Here is an 18,686-nt window from a genome sequence, read left to right as displayed (position 1 = left end):
CATTGCAGGGAACTCTACATGTAATCACTTTCGTTTTTCCTGGTGAATGTGTTTATAAGGAAAGAACAATAGAGCATCACAGTGCTTTTGATACTTGATGGTGATTAGCTTGATTAAGGTATATGGTACTCACAATACTCACAATAAATAATTTAAAAGTATATAATATTCAGAGGTAGAAGCAGGAGAAAACAGCTCTCAGACTTCAGTATGTGCTTACTGTTAACTGTTCAGTGGATGACCTTTGGCCTTTGTAAAATGGCATGTGGTTTCTTTCAAGTGCCAATTTTGTGAGTTTCGTGAATAAGACATACAGCGATAATATATCTCGCCATTACTTAGCTTTGAGGAAACACTTCTGAACAGTGACAGAGTTTAGCATCTTCTCCTCAGAATTTTGATTTATCACAGACTTCTAGGAGTGTGTTCTCTCAGGCTGACAGGGAAGTACAAGATTCATGCCCTGTCCAAAGTTGCCTGTTGAAGCATTTTTTTCCAAGACAAATTTCAGCGCTTTATCTTTTACTCCAGGAAATAACACCAAAGGAGAGGCGTGAGAGGCATTATTTGCTCTTTCTGTAGAGCAAATAATGAAATAGCTTCAGCTAATGAATATGTTACAGAGTTTTCAGGTGCAGCTTAAGAAATACTGAGTAATAAGTAAAATTATCAAAAAAAAAATTCCCCTAATGTTTCCATTTAAAACATTCTTTCAGACTATGTGTATTATTTTGAACTTTATTTGGCAGTTTGAGGATTCTTAGCCAAAATTCTCTTGGGCCTCCTCATAATGATTATGCTATAAAAGGCCTTAAAATATTTTAAAAATAAAATTACATTCAATAACCAGTGTTATTATTTAGTATCTATAGATATCTACAGAAGAAGAGTTTTTTTTCTGCCCAGTTAACTGTGGAACCACTTATTCTATCCTTATTCTTTTATTTCTTGCAATGTTACCATCATCATTATTAAACATTTAAGTACAGCTCTGCACGCACTGTCGTAATGACTTGACAATATTTTACAAGTGAGAGAAAGTCAGTGTTTGCATCTTCAGTAGCTTTTTCCAGACCTCTTAGAGCAGCCTTTCTACTAGCAATATTTATTGAGTAGGACTCAGAGTCTGGCCTTTGTTATTTGATACTGTTACAAACTCAGAATTTTCCATAGATAGTATCTGCTGTAATTGCATCTGATTTCTCTTAATGCATCACAAATATCCAGAAACAAGAGAAATAAATTAACTTCATAAAGAGGATATTAAGTACAGGAAAGACTAAAATGTTCTGAATATTCAGGTAGTATTTGGTAGGCTTGCTTTTTTTCAAGAGTATGTGCTAGAATGTCTTATTTTAGAGACAGAGATCATCTCCGGGTCTGCCTTGTACTGAACTCAGACTGATAAACAAGATGCCTTTCTTTAATTATTAGTATTTTTGCCTGTGGAAACATTGAACTGAAACTACCCACTCAATTCTAATCCACAGGCCAGCTAGCTGAGGAGGCAGCCTTTCCAATTTGGATTCCAGTTTAGACAATAACAAAGAGATCCTTATCCTATCATCTGCCTGTGTCCTGTTCAGTGCAATAGAAGAACATAGCCATAAAAAATCAGGCAGTTTTAAAGTCATGGTAGATATTAGTTCAGTTCTGAGATTTAGAACCCAATAATGGAATATTTTGATTCTTTTGAATAATAAGTTAGTTTGTCTCAGAGTTGTAAATTTTTTATTTTCTATACTGACATAACTCATATATAAAAGATGATATTTAGTAGCAACTCCTGTTCTGATGAGAGTGCTGGTGTCATACTTTTCATGAAAGAAAGGAATTCTGATAGTAAAGTGTCAGGTAATGATAATTTTAACTGAAATCAACATTTGCAGAAAATTTCCGTGTCTGTCTGATTTGAACAGATTTTTTTTTCAAAATCTGGAATTTAAAAATAGTTTGCTGTGCAGGGATTAGAATGATTTTTTTTCTTACTTTTCAGAGTAAGTGGAGACCATCTGTCCATTAATTTTTCCCCGAGTTCCAACTGTAATTATTTGTAGTATCACATATTTCAGCATTCCACTCATATGAAATGTTTTATTTTTGACACATCTTAAGGGTATGCAAAAACATCTTTTCCTGACTCAGTCCAGACTGAATGTTAACCTGTAGATCATGGCTTAAATGTTTTTCTTGCTTGGCCAAGATGCATCCTCAGGTTAAAAGATATCTTCCTTATTTGTTTTTTGTACATATATCAATTTAAATATTTGCAGAATGCAGTTAGCACAAAATTGACATTTCTCATGAGACTGTTCTTGAAATATAAGATTTACTGAGCAATTTAGATGTGGGAGGAACCCAGCTTTCATCCTGGATGCATGATGTTCTGAAAATAGAAGTGGTATTTCCGATGCTTGCTTATGATCCAGTTAAGTTGATATGTGCTGGCAAGGGTTTTTGAGAGCTGCAAACATTTCTTATTTTCAAGATGTCTTCTCAGTTTTAAATCAAATCTCCATTTCTTCCAGATGACCATTAGACAATGAGGCAATCATCTGTTTGAGTTCTGAAATTCAAAAGAACCTGAATTCCAGGACAGTGGGTTCTGTTCAGATTCTTTTTTAAGGTTTGTTTGTGGTTGTATTTTATTTTTGCAGATGTGAACATCACTCTCTGTCTTCTGGAAAATGTGTCTGTGTTGTCTTCAAAATATTTTTAATTTGAAAAATAATGATACAGAGTCTCCTTAATTAGGTCTCCAGTTGTGATAGCAAACAGCAAGGGAGCAGGTTTATAAGGATAACTTATGTGACATTTTTGTTCTGTGTTTGCATCCTCAGGACTAGAACAAAATGAAGGCATGTGTTGTTAAGCAGTCAGAGAGTGCTGTACCTGCCAGTAATACCCCTGTATTCTAAAGGGAAGTGCAGTTTTGTACATTAATTCCTTATGTTGTGTAGCTACATACATGTGTTGCCTGGGACAGATAGCACTTCAGCTTCAGCCAGGGGAAAACAGGACAGGTGGAATTTGCAAACTTTACGGACATCTCAAACGAGTAATGGGGGACTGTACTTCTTCACTGCTGAGGGACATGTGCTGGGGAATCAAGAACTGGACCAGGCCCAGCCTTGAGAGTCCAAGACTGTCAAGGATATCCTGTTAGGGTGTTTAGCAATGACATCAGTACCTTTCAAATCCACATCAGCTTTTACTTTAGTGCCTCTGGAACGAGCAGAAATAGTGAAAATTACAGAAAGGGCAAGGCAGTCTTGGTGTCTAATTTTTTAATTTTCAAGTCTGTACTGTGCCTAATAAGAAGACAGCTAGGTAAGCTCAGCTTTTCTACAATAGCTGCAGTGGTTAAGTGCAGAGGGATGCACTTAAAGTTCATTCTTACATACTCAACAGAGAAAGTTCACAGTTTCTCTTTGTGTACATGGCCGCAAAGCTGTTGGTAAATGTTGAAGACAATGATCTTTTATTGTTTTTGTTAATTTATTTGTTTATTTTGCACTTTTCATCAGGTTGCTCAAGGTTATGCCCAGTGGTGTTGGAAGATGGAGGCACCACAATTTCTCTGACCAAGCTGTTCTAGTTACTAACTGTAAAAAAAAACTTCCTCATGTTTAAGTGGATTTTCTTCAATTTTAATTTGTGCTCATTGCCACTTATCCTCTCAATTACTACCACTGAGAGGCCTGGCTCTCTCTTCTTTGCTCCCTTCCATCAGTATTTATATACACTGGTAAGATTCCTCTAAGCCCCTTCTTCTTGAAGCCTTCCCAGCTCTCACTGCCTTTCCTCATATGGCAAAGACTCAAGTTCAGTTGTCACCTTTCTGGCCTTTCACTGGTCTAACTTCAGGATGTCTATGTATCTTATGTCCTGGGGAGCCCAGAACTGGCCACTCTGCACCTCGTGTGGCCTCATCCCCGCTGAGCAGAGGGCAAGTGTCACCCCCCTCAGCTCACTGGCAGTGATTTTCTTAATGCAGCCCAGGGTGCTGTCGGCCACCTTTTACTGCAAGGTCACAGTGTTGCCTTAAATGCTACTTATTACCCAAAAGGACCCCCAGGTGCTTCTCTCTAAAGGTGCTTTTTTTGCTGCTTAGACCCCAGCCTACACTGGTGCATGGGGTTTTTCCTCCCCAACCCCCTGTTGAACTTCATGAGGTTTCTGTCAGGCTATTTCTTCACTCTCTTGGGATCTGTATTTTATTCTGAAGTAAAGTATGTTGCTCGTTATGTTTCAACGTCTTTATATGCATTGCTTTAGAGAAAATTTAGGACATAGTAATATCATTAAATTACCCCTGCTGTACTTAATCTGTATCCTATATACTAGTTCACAGTTTTGGAGATCACTCTTAATGGATAATAAAAACCTTTCCAATATTCTGACTTCTTAGAGATAAGTTATTTTTATCAGGAATATTAGTTTATTGGTTATTCATTTAAGTAGGCTCTATTTAAACATTTCTGTAGTTTTGTTCAAGCTAAAAATGTCTTGGCCATAATTGTACTGACAGCTGTGGATCCAGTTATCCGTTTGTATAAAAATCAAAATATTACTCACAACTTTAATGCTGAAAATTGATAAAAGTGTGGACTAAAATTTAAACCTGGAAGTCAAAGAAGGAGAGAAAAAATTGTTTATTCCTAGAATGTTTATAAGGTGAAGTTAATTTTAAATGTGATTCATACTGTGGTGTATGCAGTGATGGTAGCTTCATAAATTAAATAAATCAATAAATGAAACTAAAATAAACATCTTGGCTACTGATTGCACCATATTCTAGTCTTAAAGAGTTATTCAAATATTTTTCCTCCTAAAAGTATGTCTAGAACTTGCTACATAGATGTGACCAATTTGTAGAGAAAATGGTTGTCTGGTAGGTTTAGCAGCCTGTGACTGTCACAGCTAAAGAGCATGGCTTTCAAGTTGACCAGCTGCTGGTTCATATGTCACAAGTGGGACCAGCAAGGTTGTACTTGGTTGTACAAGGTTGTGCTTACTTACAAGGGTAAGCACAACCTTGCTGGTCTATTTGCTTAGAAGAGTTCATACAGGTAGGGAAAGCATTATTATTTGGCATTCCAATGCAGAACATTTTATCCACGTTCAGTTTATCACTAAACAGAAGGGAAATGGAAATATATTTGAAGTGTGATAGCTCAGAAAAGTATTGGTAATAGTGGAGTTTCTGTGCTGTGGTCACCCTTGGCTGATGGCTCTGATACAGTTACTTGAGATACAGGTGACATACACTGCAGTGGACCAGTATGGAAGCTGACAGTTGGAGGTTCCTGCCGGGGCATTTAAGATATAAAATAGGATTAGGGCAATTGGGAATATGGGGAGAAAGATGGGTAAACTCAGGGCAGGTATAATCCCTATTATCATAAGGCAGGGATTTTTACAGACTCACTCAGGTCGTCAATGCTTCCATGAGATAATAGGTCACAAATTCACTTGTGTTAACAGATAAGCTTGAGCCTGTGAAGAAAGTGAACACTTGAGAACAGCTGTGAGGTGTATTGCCCCCATAAAGTTGAATTTGCCACACACGGTAACTTGTCCTGAGCAAGTTGTAGTCTGATAAGGAATGAATTTTATTTTTTTTTTCCCCAGAAGTTTTAGGTTATTCTTCGCTGAGATATAAATTTATAAAGAGCTTGAAGGAAGAAAGGGAAGATGGCCATCTTATGTCAAATAGCCCTTCACTTTAGGTAATGACACCTTTGTGCTTGGCAGGTTGTTCTTAAGCGGCTGTGAGAAAGGTTGCCCTATCTGTCACTTGCATACCTTGTGTCAGAGCTCTAAAGAGTGAATTGCAGTGAAGATAGGCTTGTTGTTACAAGTTTCAGTTGCTTTTCAGGTGCTACCACATATGCCCTGTTGCCCTCTGCTGAAGAAGAAGTTGAAAGAATCCTTTTCTTTTAAATATGTTACTGAAAATGTAGTTCGACCTTGAGAAGATGGTATCCAGGTTATATTTTCACAATTTCAAAGCAAAAATGGAGGTTACATTCACCTTCATTTTTTCCTGCATGCAATGCAGTTTGAGGCTGGATTCTAAATGCAATCAGACCTTCTTATTTATGATGTCCTGATTAGGAGGACACTGACAGTAGTGCTGAGCACACTGTACAAGCCAGAACAGGCCACCTGTTTTTTCCAAGCTGCATTGGTTCCAAGTATACAGAAGTCAAATTTATGTGTCTAACCTAAGTACTGACATACTCAAAATATACCTGCTTCATATATTTGGATTCAAGTTACTTAATATATCAACATTTTTACTATCATGTTTTATGGATGACCTCACTCGCATAGTAATCTACCTTCTTCAACTCCTATTGATTTGAGTAAAATCTGAACCTATAATCTACTTAGGAAGAAATAAAAGGATTCAATAATTTTTTGTGATAAATATATTTATTAATTGGATAAATAGTATTTGAGATTCCAGTGTGCTTGGTCACATCATAGGTTCAGTTAATGCTTTTTGTATTAGGCAAGAGATGGGAGGAGGGGATAATAGTTTTGAAAAAAAAAAAAAAAAAAAGGGAACCAGAAAAAATCTAAAATAACCTCAAATAACTCATATTTAATATTTTCAGAAATATAGCTCTTTGAGTACAGCTGCCGTTAGCAGCAACATTGCAGTTCTGTCAGAAGACCCTATTGTTTTGGGTTGGGATGGACAGGAGCTTACTAGGCAGTCAAGCCACCATTTCTACAAACACCATCTGCTGTAGGGGAATTTTTCCTCATGTAGATGTACTTGGAAATCCTTGATCCTTCTTTCTTACTACAGATGATATGCTCATTCATGTGCTTTGGTAGTTTTGAATTCTGCCCAGTACCAGGTCACCTGTTAATGAGGCAGGTGAGGGTGCTCCCTGTCACATGGAGCTCATGTCTTATCAGTGTCCCCAGCTCTGTCTGCAGCTGCCTGGCGCTGACCTGGCACACAGGGGAGTCAATCAGTGATGGAGTGGAACCTGTATTCTTGTGCAAGCTATTTTTGTTATACATTAATTCTTGAAAGTGTTTCTTCATAGTGCGTGTGAATCTTGAGAAGGCAGTCTTTACATGTAATATGGAAACATTAAAGGTGTTTTGGACTCATAGTGCTGCAGAATAACATTTTTTTTAAATTTTTCTGTCAGTGGTGAAAACAGTGACTTAAGAAAAATAGGATAGAAAAATGTTGGCAACAATTAGTGTGCCTCACCTAAACTTCACACGCAATTTGCCTAACAGTATTTAGTTTTAGATAGAATCTTTATAAATAGCTACAAAATTATATTGACATCACGATGATTAAAATACCAACTTTTGTAAATAAGTGTGTTAAGAAATCATTTGAATGTTTATAAATGCCAAATTTTGTTTCAGGCTCTTAAATACATACATATATAACATTAGATTTAGTAGAAAGATTAATACATAGATACTTGATTTTCAAGTATTCCTTGCATCCTTTCAGTACTTAAAGGGAGCTTATAAAAAAAGCGAGAGCAACTTTTTAAATGGGCAGATAGTGACACTACAAGGAGGGGATGGTTTTAAACTAAAAGACAGGAGATTTTAATTAGATGTTAGGAGGAAATTCTTTAGTATGGGGGCGATGAGGCACTGGAACAGGTTGTCAAGACAACCTGTGGAGGCCACATCCCTTGAAGTGTTCAAGGCCAGGCTGGATGAAGCTCTGAGCAACCTGGTCTAGTGGAAGGTGTGCCTGCCCATAGCAGGGGGGTTGGAACTAGATTATCTTTAAGGTCTGTTCTGTGATTCTATAGTTTTACTAAAATGGGTCAATGCTATGTCTATGTACCTATGTGTATGTATACATACATGTATATATGCATAGATGAAGAGCTGCTTTCTCTGAGACTAGAGGCATTTATTTTCCTTGAAGCCTGGAATCTGAAATTAAAACTGACTTGTATTTGTCATCTTAAGAGATGAAAATATGTTGCAATGTGCAGATGGAACATGTTCATATACTATGGTGCTTATGGCAACAAATGGCTGTGCTTCTAATATGGTCTTGTGTCTACTCTTTTGCTGTCCTATTTTTTTCTCTTTCAGTTACAGAAAAAGTTTCCATGTGAAATAGAAATTAACAAATATACTGGACCAAGTAATGCTTTAACTTAATGTTTTATGCATGTAGTGGTAATTATAGTAAACCTTTCCTCAGTGTCTCTCCATTTGACTATACTATTGTCAGTATATTATGGAAAAGTTAATTAAAGACCTATTTATGAGTAATTGAAGTTGTATTGTTATTATAAATTCTATTTTATAGATGACCATAAAGTATTTTCAAAATTTCTACTTTCTTTAATGACTTGGTCAAAAGCGGTTTCCTTTTTGTATTCATATTTAAAAAAATTTTTAAAAAGTACTTGCACAAGGAGAGTGAAGGCAGTTTTCAGTCTCCTGAAACAATTCCCTGAAAAAATTAAAGCCACTTCATGGTAAAATGAGGCTGGAATTAACGTGAGAAACAAAATATCCAATCTTATCTGATACTGGAAAAATTCTTTAATACATTTCAGGTACTGATCTTGCCTCATTTTTAAACTGGTTGAATTTTTCTTGCATGTTGCTCTGAAAAACTGTATTCCCCCTAGACTGATTTTTGAATAATTCTGCTTTGTTTCCCTCTTGCTTAGCTTCAGTTTAACACCACCAGTTGTCTCTTGTCTGGCCTTTTTATGCCCAATGTTCAAATCTTTTACTGTTTCTCACTTTAGTTTTTAAACTATAAACTTGGCAATGTCATCTGATAATGGGTTAAATGCCCAATGGAATTTCAGATATATTAGATCTACTTTTCCTTTTTTACTCTGTGAAAGAAATTATGTGCTGTGTGACACCTTAAGAAAATCAAATGCATTTACTTCTTTTCCTTTCAATCATTTCAATTTGAATTTGTAGCAAATTTTTAACTCTGGAAGTCAGCCTAGGCTTGAGTTGCAGTTGGGTTTGATTTTTTTCTCCTTTCTTAAATAGTTATATTACTTTGTAATGTCTGTTTAGAAATTGCCACCCCCAGCTTGACAGAATAACAGAATTTGTGATCGCCTCTGTTTACTTCAGTTTTGGACTGGGGATGATGTAGTTCATCATGGGACATAGAGAATACTGTATTATGCGAATTCTCCTTAACCTTGATCCCAGAGTAGAACATCATTCTTACTGAAAATGGGCCAAATAAAATGTTTTTCTCTGTATAGATCACTTCTATTCCAGTCCATCCTAACTGCAAAACTGTTGTGTATTGAAGTCAAAACTATCCAGTTGTCCTTACAGTGTTTTGTTGAACCATACTATTCAGTACAAAAAAATTGTTGAAATTGGGATTCTCAAATTTTGTTTAGTAGTGGGTCTTTTCATATTTTCTTTATAAGCTTTTCGCATATTCAATGTATTCTTTAAATTTTTTTAAAAAATTATGATCTGGATACAGTTTTTAACAATTGAAAAGTAGTAATACCTCTCAGCTAGTGCTTGTTGACCCTGCTTTGAGCAGGGGTTTTTGCTACATGATAGGGAGTAAAAATCTGTCTCTGCTTTTGACACTGACTGCCCTTAAACTCACTTGCAAATACTGTTCCTTCTCAAAATGGCCACAAAATTCATTGCTTTCTTAAGCAAACTTACTGTTAAACTATGAGATTTAGCATTTCTATACTGTGAGAAATTAATTTTGTTAAATCCAGAACAGATTTTATGTGATTCATATTCAGGGAGAAAAAAAAATAAATCAGTTTCCTCACTTTTCATATTAGCTCTGCTTTGCCAGTGGAAACAGATTTAGCTTTTTGATTGGACTGTTTCCAAGATGCACTGAAGAAGTAATATAAAATTCTTAATTTTACAATCAGCTTTTAAACCTAGATTAAGATATTTGAAGAAAAAGAGGTTACAGAGTTAATGAAATGGTAGGATAACTCAGTTGAGAACCTCTCAAAATTTCATTTAGTGTAAATAGAGAAAAGAAAGCTGAAATAAATGGAAAACTGGTAACTTTTATATATATATGTAATATTTCTGATCATGGAACATATGATTAGGATGGGCACAAAGAGAAAAGTATTACTTAGTGGCATGAGCTTTAGTGAAAACTAACTGAATTCTGGACTTAGCAGGCATGGGAAAGAAAGAATTTTAATGAATTGTTTTGAACAAGTGATGTTGAGGCATCCTGGAGAGGGATTTGCATAGGTGGCCAAGAACTCAATTTTCCTATGGTTCAGCAACCTTTTCACCAAAACAAAGGACTTTTAAAGAATTGTATCTGCCAATGTAAAGCTCAGCTAGTTACTTGAGATCTGTGTTTCATTTCCCTTGTCTGCTTTTTCAGCAGAGTCAGCAGAGAAAATTAGTGCTTTTATTTAACCTAATACAGTTTAACATTTTTCTGTATAATTATGCAGACTTTCCAGAAATTACTGGATTGCCCCTTGAGCAGAATGAGGATCATTGCCCTATCTTAACACTATAGAGTGTTACAACTTTTCTAATTTGAAGTGCTTTCAGGACTGCAGTAGGTAGAATTTGGTTTTAACAAGTAAGCTATCTCAGCAGTTGAATTCTTCTATTAAATGGTTCTGAGATATGAACTTAGTGGTGCCATAAGTGACAAACTAACTGGTCTCTTAAATTTTTACAAGTGATAAAAGCATATAGCGAAGCCTCCTGCATTCTTTTTCAACACAACATAAGAACCTGCAATATCTGTGAAGTCACTTTTCTAGTACGTTAGGGCTAATTTGCATTGGAAAATTTTGCAATAATTAAGTAACAAGCAGCTTTCACTACTTGTCCCATTTACTCTCTGCTTTGGTCTCCCCAGTTTGTGGGGAGAAAGATGGTCTTTTTGGCAGCTTAAAGGAATAATAATCTGGAAGGTCAGAGGTGTGCTTTTGTTTTTCATGAGTACTGTTGAGATTGCCCCAAACAGGCAGCAAGTTTTAGGAAAAAGTCTGCCATTTGGCTGTAGCAATATCAGCTGCATGGTAATGGGTGCAGACAAAGACTTTGATACTTGCTTCAATATGCAGACAGTGAGCAATAGATAGGTTATAGAAAAGCCAAACAGAACAAAGAAGTTGTGAGTAGAACTTCCAAAGTTGACTGAGTGCTTGTCTTTTGATTTGATCTGAGTTTCAACCTAACTCTTGCTTCTAGTGCAGCCCTTCGTGGTTTACCTGGCTGGCAGACCTTCAGGTACACATAGGTACTCGAAGGATCGGGAAATCACAAAGTTCTCTTGCAAAGTTTTAACTCAGTATTGAAATGTGTGGATTATGTACATATATCAAGATCAAAAGATTCAACTATCTTGTGAAACTTCATGTTCTGGATGTCTCTATTTAAGTAGAAAGGTGATGTCATCCTTTTGTTAACAAAACTATTTCAAAATATTGGTTTGGTTATCAAGTAACTTTCCCAACATTTTGTATTGTAATATTCTTCTAATAAAGATGATTAAAAATATTATTGCTCTCGGTATTAGTAGTATGATACCTGGAAGATATTTTTTTCAAAATTCTATAAAGACATCCTTTTACTCTTTAGGAATATTCTCTTTAATTCCTGCACAAAATTTTAAAAATATATTTCTCACATCTGTCTTTACCAAATATCTGACCTATAAACCTGGTTTTACATGCGTAAGGTCTCATGAGTTGTATTTCTTCTGGTAGGCAATGAATAATGAAAAAATTATTATTTTCATAGGGAACTGATTCTCATTTTCCCCGCTGAGCCTTAGTGGTGGAAAAGCCAGAATAAAGAGTCTGCTCACTGCAAAGCTCCAAATCTGTCTAAAGGTTTCATTTATTTTTTGTCAGTTAACATTAATATAACTTTAGTCGTTTTCAGTAATAAATGCGTGATTAAAGGTTATCCATATAGCTAAATAGCTGTTATTACCATGTGCCATTTTAGTTACTTGCATAATTTGTCAACTCTGTATGCAAACAGACAGTTTACAAATAAGAAATTTCACTCCCATAGTTACAATCATAAATCAATAGCAATTGTTCATGGGTTGATCCAGCTGCTTGGCACCCACCTAATAGGCCCAATTACCTTTACATTCATCTAACATTTTAGGTTAGGAAGTAGTTTTCTGCTGCCTTTATGTTCATGCACTGAAATTTAAATTTAACGCTTATCATTTCTTGCATACATGATTCTTGGTACTGCTTCTAGCAAACCTGTGTTTTTGTATTGCCCGGTGTTTCTGGTGGTATCGGTTATTAATTTATGCAGTTGTGTATATATTACTCTATAAAAATCTCCAAGTGATCAGTGTCAGAGATTAAGCTTATTTCAAATACAGAACTGGAGGCAACATCCTAGGCTGTAGTCCAGTTCTTTAAAGCTGGAATTAACATCAGCTCCTTCTAATAAACTTCCCAAACAGCCTTCTAAGAGCAGAACAAGTATAGGTTTTGGCACCTCAATTCAAATTGGATGGGACTGGGGATTGGCTGTTTCCATGAAGTTTCAATAATTTTTTTTAAATTCTAGCAAAAATTTCAACGACCACTTTGAACTTGTTTATTCTTGTCCCACCTGTGAGCTTCCCTTGATTATTTCTTTTTCTCCAAGTTTTTAGTCTTGCAACATTATAAAAACCACTTTGTGCTGCCTTCTCAGACTTCAATTGTCTCATCTAAATTCACCAAACTCTTCTAATTTCATCTTCTATCAGATTTTATTTCCTCTCTTAAAAAAAAGAGAATTAACTAAACAAATTCTGAACAGTCTCCCGCATACATTATGTCTAGTGGTACTTTGAAGTTAGCGCAGCTTTAAGTGGGGGCTAGACCAAATAATGCCAGAAGTCATTCAAGCCTAAGTTACTCTGTGATTATTCCTCCTTCCTGTCAACAGAAAATAATCTGTTAAATAATCTGTTTAACATCTCTTAAACTCACGTTAAATCATTTACTTGATCCTCCCATTAAAAGGATCAACAAACTCTTTCCTGCTTCCTGCAGAATCTTCTCCTATTTTGTGACAATGTTTCATGTCCACACATCTGGTGAAGAATACAGAAATAAAAGACAACATACATGTAAGGTATAGGTGACTATCATGAAGTCTCTTGCATGATATGTCAATCTCAAAATTCAGACAATATATTGATGTTAAGAATATTCTTTGTTAGTTATATGTGGAACTTTGTGCCACTATGGAGGCACAGTAGGAGTTTGTATCTGGCCCCAACAGGCATAAGCTGCAGGAAAGGAAGCAGCGAAACTATCAGCTAAGTAGAAAGAAGAAACATCCTGGCTCTGTATTTTTTCCTGTAGGGGGGAGAAGGAATGGAAAGAAAAGGAGAGAATTGTTTACATGGAAAGAGGCGAAGGTGAAGAGCCGTGTGAAGGGGGGTTTCTTGGAAGGAGGTGAGTAAAGCTAATGTGAAGAGTTTGTAGAACTGGGAAGGGCTGTGATGTGTGATTTCACAGAGAGACAGGCTTTATGTGTGTGTATTGGGAATTTCCTGCATGCTATACACTTTCTTCAAGATAGAGGATGTCTGGCTTCTGTCTGCATTATTTCCCTAAGGAAGTGCTGAATTTAAAATGAATCATCCCCTCAAAACCTAGAGAAAATCACTTTTTATTAGTTACCAGAGACAACACAGAACAAATATTGTAGCTGAAATAGTCATATAAAAATGTGATCATACTTTACATAATTTACCTAAAACAATGGTCAGCATGTGGTGCTTGGCTTGATCTCCATGTTAAGAATTAAGTCTGTTGCTGAAGGGCTATCCTTATGCAGTTTGTTGGTATTGAAAAGATGAGGAGCTTCATGTTCCTAGTGGGTTTTATTACGTGCTCTAGCAGTTGGCTATCCCAGGAGGAAATATTGCAATATCTTCACATACAGAAGTGGGTTTCCTTAAAGGAATTTAATTTACATTATGCCATATTTATTTGAAAATTAATGTTACGGTACCAAAGACCAGAACCAGAAAGACACTGAAAAAGTGGTTTGTAATACTTATTTTTAGGTGACTGTCTCCATGTATCTATGGGTTGGGTTAAGTTCCTTTAGTGGTCATACAGTGCATATGGAACTGCATGCCTCAAAAAAGAATCGATCTCAATTCACTGAATGTTTCTTACCCAACATCAAAAAGCTGACCAGTTTTTTTTTGGTACCTTACATGAAATTCACTCTCAGCCCTTGATCTTCAGTAGCTTTTTCTGCTCCACTGAGAAACTGCCTTTCCTTATATGAGTGCTACTGTCTGCACTCTTTCTATGAAGAAATCTTTCAAAACGTGGTGCAAAGAGAAGGTAATTGTGGTGATGTCTTTTATAGTGGAGTTTCTTACCTAAAATACTGTGTTGTTTTCTATACAGGATTGATATTTCAACAGGAAAGACAGCCTGATGGTTGCATTCAACTTAGATACTGCTTTTATTTCTCACAAGTGAATACACTTTTATATCTAGTTCTATCACATTGTGCACTAGGGCTTTAATAGCTGAGCTGCTGGGGTAAGAGGGAGGAGGGAAAGAAGAAAGTAGACCTCATTTTATCTTTCTGGGTGTTGTACTGTTTTCTTTGAAGCATGACAACCATAATCATACTTTCTATGCAATGCTCTCAATAAGGTATGCCTGAAGAACAGTTTTTTGGGTACTGATAGACTGTGTTGTGATCTAGGCAGCAGACTGCTCAGTTGCCTCAGGGCAGAGAGGATTCTACCTCTCCACTATTGATTTCTCTAATTTGCTATTTCTGAATGATTTCTTGAGCACTTAAGTTCTTTCCAGATACTATTTTAGATACTTGTTTGGTTTGGATCAGACCCAAATACCAGTGCCAGGACTGAAGGGATATCATAGTACACTACTATCAAAACTGCTGTACTGTGGAGAAGCAGCAAAATTTAAAATTTAAAGGAGGCTGGGAAGCAATCTCATTGCTCTCTGCAGCTTCCTGAGGAGGTGAAGGGGAAAGGGTGATGCTGAGCATTTCTGCCTGGGATTCAGTGCCAGGATGCCTGGGAATGGCTCAAATCTGCAGCTGGAGAGGTTCAGACTGGGCATCAAGCAGTTTTTTACCAAGAGGGTGGTCAACCAGTGGAACAGGCTCCTAGAAAGGTGGTCAATGCCTCAAGACTGTCAGTGTTTTATGAGTCATTTGAACAGTGCCTTTGGTCAGCCCTGAAATGGTTGGGCAGTTGGACTCAATGGTCATTGCAGGTCCCTCGAAATTGAAATTTTTTAATTCTATTCCTAATGTGCTCCTGTATAAGGTCTTAAGTTTTGGAAATGAGCTCTTTTCTCAAATAAAAATAGGTTTGAAACAAACAGAAAGAACTTAACATTATTAGCAGAAATCCAGCCTTGAGCTAATTCCTTCTTTTTGTGTACCAATATCCTTTTTTAATTAATTAATTATGGGAAATTACAAAATTAAGTAATTTGGTTTGATATTAGCTTTTCTAAATAAAAAATAAAAGAGTGATTATATTGATTCAGAACTGGAGTCCATCTAGCTCAGTATCCTGTCTGCAATATATAGGGGCATGAAATGGACATCAAGGGAAGATTGAGAACAGGGCAATCATATAATACTGCTTTCCTTAATGATGTTCTTGCTTCCAAGTTTAAAGTAAATAAAATACAGCACGTACGTCCTGCCCTGCAAATTCATTTCCTTGGAACAGTAAAGCTTCACAGCCTTCCAGTGTGAAAGGATTCTCTGTGTTCACTGTTACACCAATAACTGTCTGCAGAACTGAAACGAAAGGAAACTGGCTGGTATTGGAAGCTAAGTAGCAAGTGTTCCATCTCTAGGAGGCTAAGTTATTTCAAAACTAAAGTTAATGGGTTTTAGGAGGTTGGTCTGTGTGAAATGAATTCACTAACAAAATAAAATTTAGTATAATTGATACTATTGTAGACTATTTCAGGAGGAATGGTCAAAAACTACAGGGAAACAGACTGTGTTATGCTCTTTCCATTAAGTAACAGGCTTTGCTGCCTACGTTGCAAGCGCTTAAGCAGTGACTTTGTGGAATGCAAGACTCCTGCTGGCTTTCAGTGCATGCTCCATATTTAAATAATGCTCTTAGTGGTGTAGCTGAACTTTAAACCACATTTAAATAAGAAGAAATAGAACAGTTTTATTAAGCACAATCAATGTAGGGAAATTAAATATAAATGGGACTGGAGCAGTTTAAAATTTGTTTTTAAAATAAAAATCTTGTCCGTAAATTTCTGCTAGTATTAAATGCAGAGGAAAGCATTGATTTGAGACTTATCTAGAAATTTGGCTGCAAATATTTCTCTGCATCATTGAAAAGAAGTAAAAAACTTTCATAGCATAGCCACAACGTTCTGCTATTGATTTTTTAAAACCTAGGGAATAACAATGATTTGTCGGGGAAAAAAATTAGACAGTTCACTTTCCCCATAGGAACTTGAAGCAAGGCTTTTCTAATAAAGGTGGGAATTAACCACCTGAATGGTTTTCTGGCATCTACAGCTGAAAACTTTGTCATCATTTTAAAAGTCAGTTTTTGAAGTTCACAAGATACAAAGGAGCAGTCATCAGTAAAATATGTGGGTTGTTGGATTTTTTTTTACATTTTTCAGGATCATCGAGGGGATTGGATGAGGTCTGTTGAAACATTAAAACGACTTCTTGATAGGGTAGCCAAGTTGATACCACAGCTGACTAATAGAGTGCTATTAAATATTGAAGAGAGGTTAGCGTGTCACATTTACAGAGGTGAAGGAAGTGACTACCAAAGTCAGAGATTTTGAAATTATTTTAAATTGGCCACAAACAAAAAGTTGCTCTTGAGGGTTTTTTTTTCCTATGGTAAATTCTTTAAGGGTTGGTACTTTTTCATGGGATTATTTCATGTAAAATTTATTCTGAGGTTCTGTGGGGGTTTTTTACCTGCTACATAGTTGATACTAAAAGTTGTTTACTATTTTGCAGATAACCTAAAGTGTACTACTGATTTAAAATCTGCTTCTCCTTTGCTTTAGATGGAATATTAATTTCTCAACCTCCTTGCTTTTTGTGAAATGCTTCTGAATCTTTTTTCTTCCACCTTCCACAACCAGAAAAACAATTAAAAAATTAGTGAGACAGTATTATCTGCCTGTAATTATATACAGTAATGTTTGTGTGGCTCCACTGTAGAAATAATTGAAAAGATCATGTGCTGATAAAACTCCTCATAAAATCCTTTCATACCTTTTCTACAGTAGTGTTAGATATAATGTCATTGTTTTAGAAAACAATAAAAAGATATATTTTTTATTGCAGCAGATAGCTATAGCACTTTCTCAAAAAATGAGTGACAACTGTAAACTGAATGCACACAAAGGAGAGGCACACAAACATTTCTTGGATAATTAAAGGAATACAAAAGTGTGAATTTGCCCTGGCAGCCTGTGTGATAAACTAAGGGGTGTGCCAGAAACAGTGAATAAAGGAAGATTTACATCCCTTCCTCGCAAAAACTTGAGTTTCTTTGCTGTGTTGTTTTTCTGAGGAGCAGTAAGGCAGAGGATTTGAATAACCTAATGATATGACCTGCTGTGTATGTGCACTGATGTATGTTGGTGCATGCGATAAAAAAATTTCTGCAGGCTGCCTAATAAATACTATGGTAGAAGTGTATATAGTGTGGTGAACCTCCTTGCACTGAATGGTGCAAGGCATCAAGGCATTCATCTGAATGGGGGTCAGGTCTCACATTAGGACATGTAATATCTAAAACTAAACCCAAACGATACTGCCAGTACTGCTGTGACCAGGTAGGGTGCAAAAATGTCTACATTTGGCTGGGGGTTTGGTGTAACTTACCTCTGCCCCACCATTGTTCCTGCTGCTAGTGACACAGGCACACTCCCAACTTCTAGGAGTTCAGCTGAGTCCAAAGTGCCCTTGCTGCTCCCCAGCACCTGCTTTGAAAGTAAGTCCTTGGGTGTTTGTACAGGCCCTCTGGCAATGCTGACTGAGAATGTCTCGAGCAACTTTTCCTCTGCCAAAGTACTCAACAGCATTCCCCACTTCTGGTTTACGTCCCATGAGGATTCTGATTATTTTTATAGAAATGTGACTGGTGAACACGGTCCAGGAAAGCAGTATTTTGGTGTCACTTTGAGCATTCAGTTGTATGCCATCAAAACTGATTTAGACTCCTGTAAATTGTGGAGAAGTGTTTGATGGTTTTTTGTAGCTCACCTTGTTCTGCTGGTGCTGGCTGTCTCCACAGAGCCCATCTTACCATGCTTTTTTGACTTGAGGTGCAGGAAAAAATAATGAAGGCTCCCTAAGGCTTGATTTGTTGTTTGCTTATAGACATACTATAGTTCAGGTAGGGATTTTTCTGGGATTTTTTTTGCGTGCCTGACAAGTGATAAATTTGATGTAAATATATGCTGGCAATAGTCAGACATCCTTTGTTGGCTATAGAAACTCTGCATTTTTGCAAGGCTTTGTGTTTCTGATGTTTCCTGGATGTGCAGAGGCAGGTAGATCTCCCCAAGTGATGCTCCCCAAAATGAGCTCCCTGCAGCACGCTGTGCTCACTTGCCTTTCACCCTCCTAATATGCAAGGTCACACATAGAGGGTTTCTCACTACTCCAGTGTTTTT

General features: G+C 36.6%; 1 protein-coding gene across 14 annotated transcripts in view; it reads left to right on the top strand.

Moving 5' to 3' along the window:
* Positions 1–18,686, top strand: part of CTNND2 (catenin delta 2) — a 644,208-nt gene that overhangs the window by 310,240 nt on the left and 315,282 nt on the right. For 10 of the 14 annotated variants that reach the window (XR_003571787.1, XM_027889020.1, XM_027889019.1 and 7 more), the window contains one exon: positions 13,353–13,445. The exons of the other annotated variants lie outside the window; for them this stretch is intronic. Coding sequence is in view for 9 of the 10 variants with exons in the window: in XM_027889020.1 (XP_027744821.1) it covers positions 13,353–13,445 (93 nt within the window). In the remaining variant the exon portion in view is untranslated. The remainder of the gene's footprint in view (positions 1–13,352; positions 13,446–18,686) is intronic. 14 annotated transcript variants of the gene reach the window in all.

This window comes from Empidonax traillii, unplaced genomic scaffold (assembly GCF_003031625.1).
Source record: "Empidonax traillii isolate 1590-97213 ecotype Southwest subspecies unplaced genomic scaffold, ASM303162v1 scaffold249:size1902748, whole genome shotgun sequence".
NCBI classification, from domain to species: Eukaryota; Metazoa; Chordata; class Aves; order Passeriformes; family Tyrannidae; genus Empidonax; species Empidonax traillii.
This window is presented reverse-complemented; position numbering and strand designations above follow the sequence as displayed.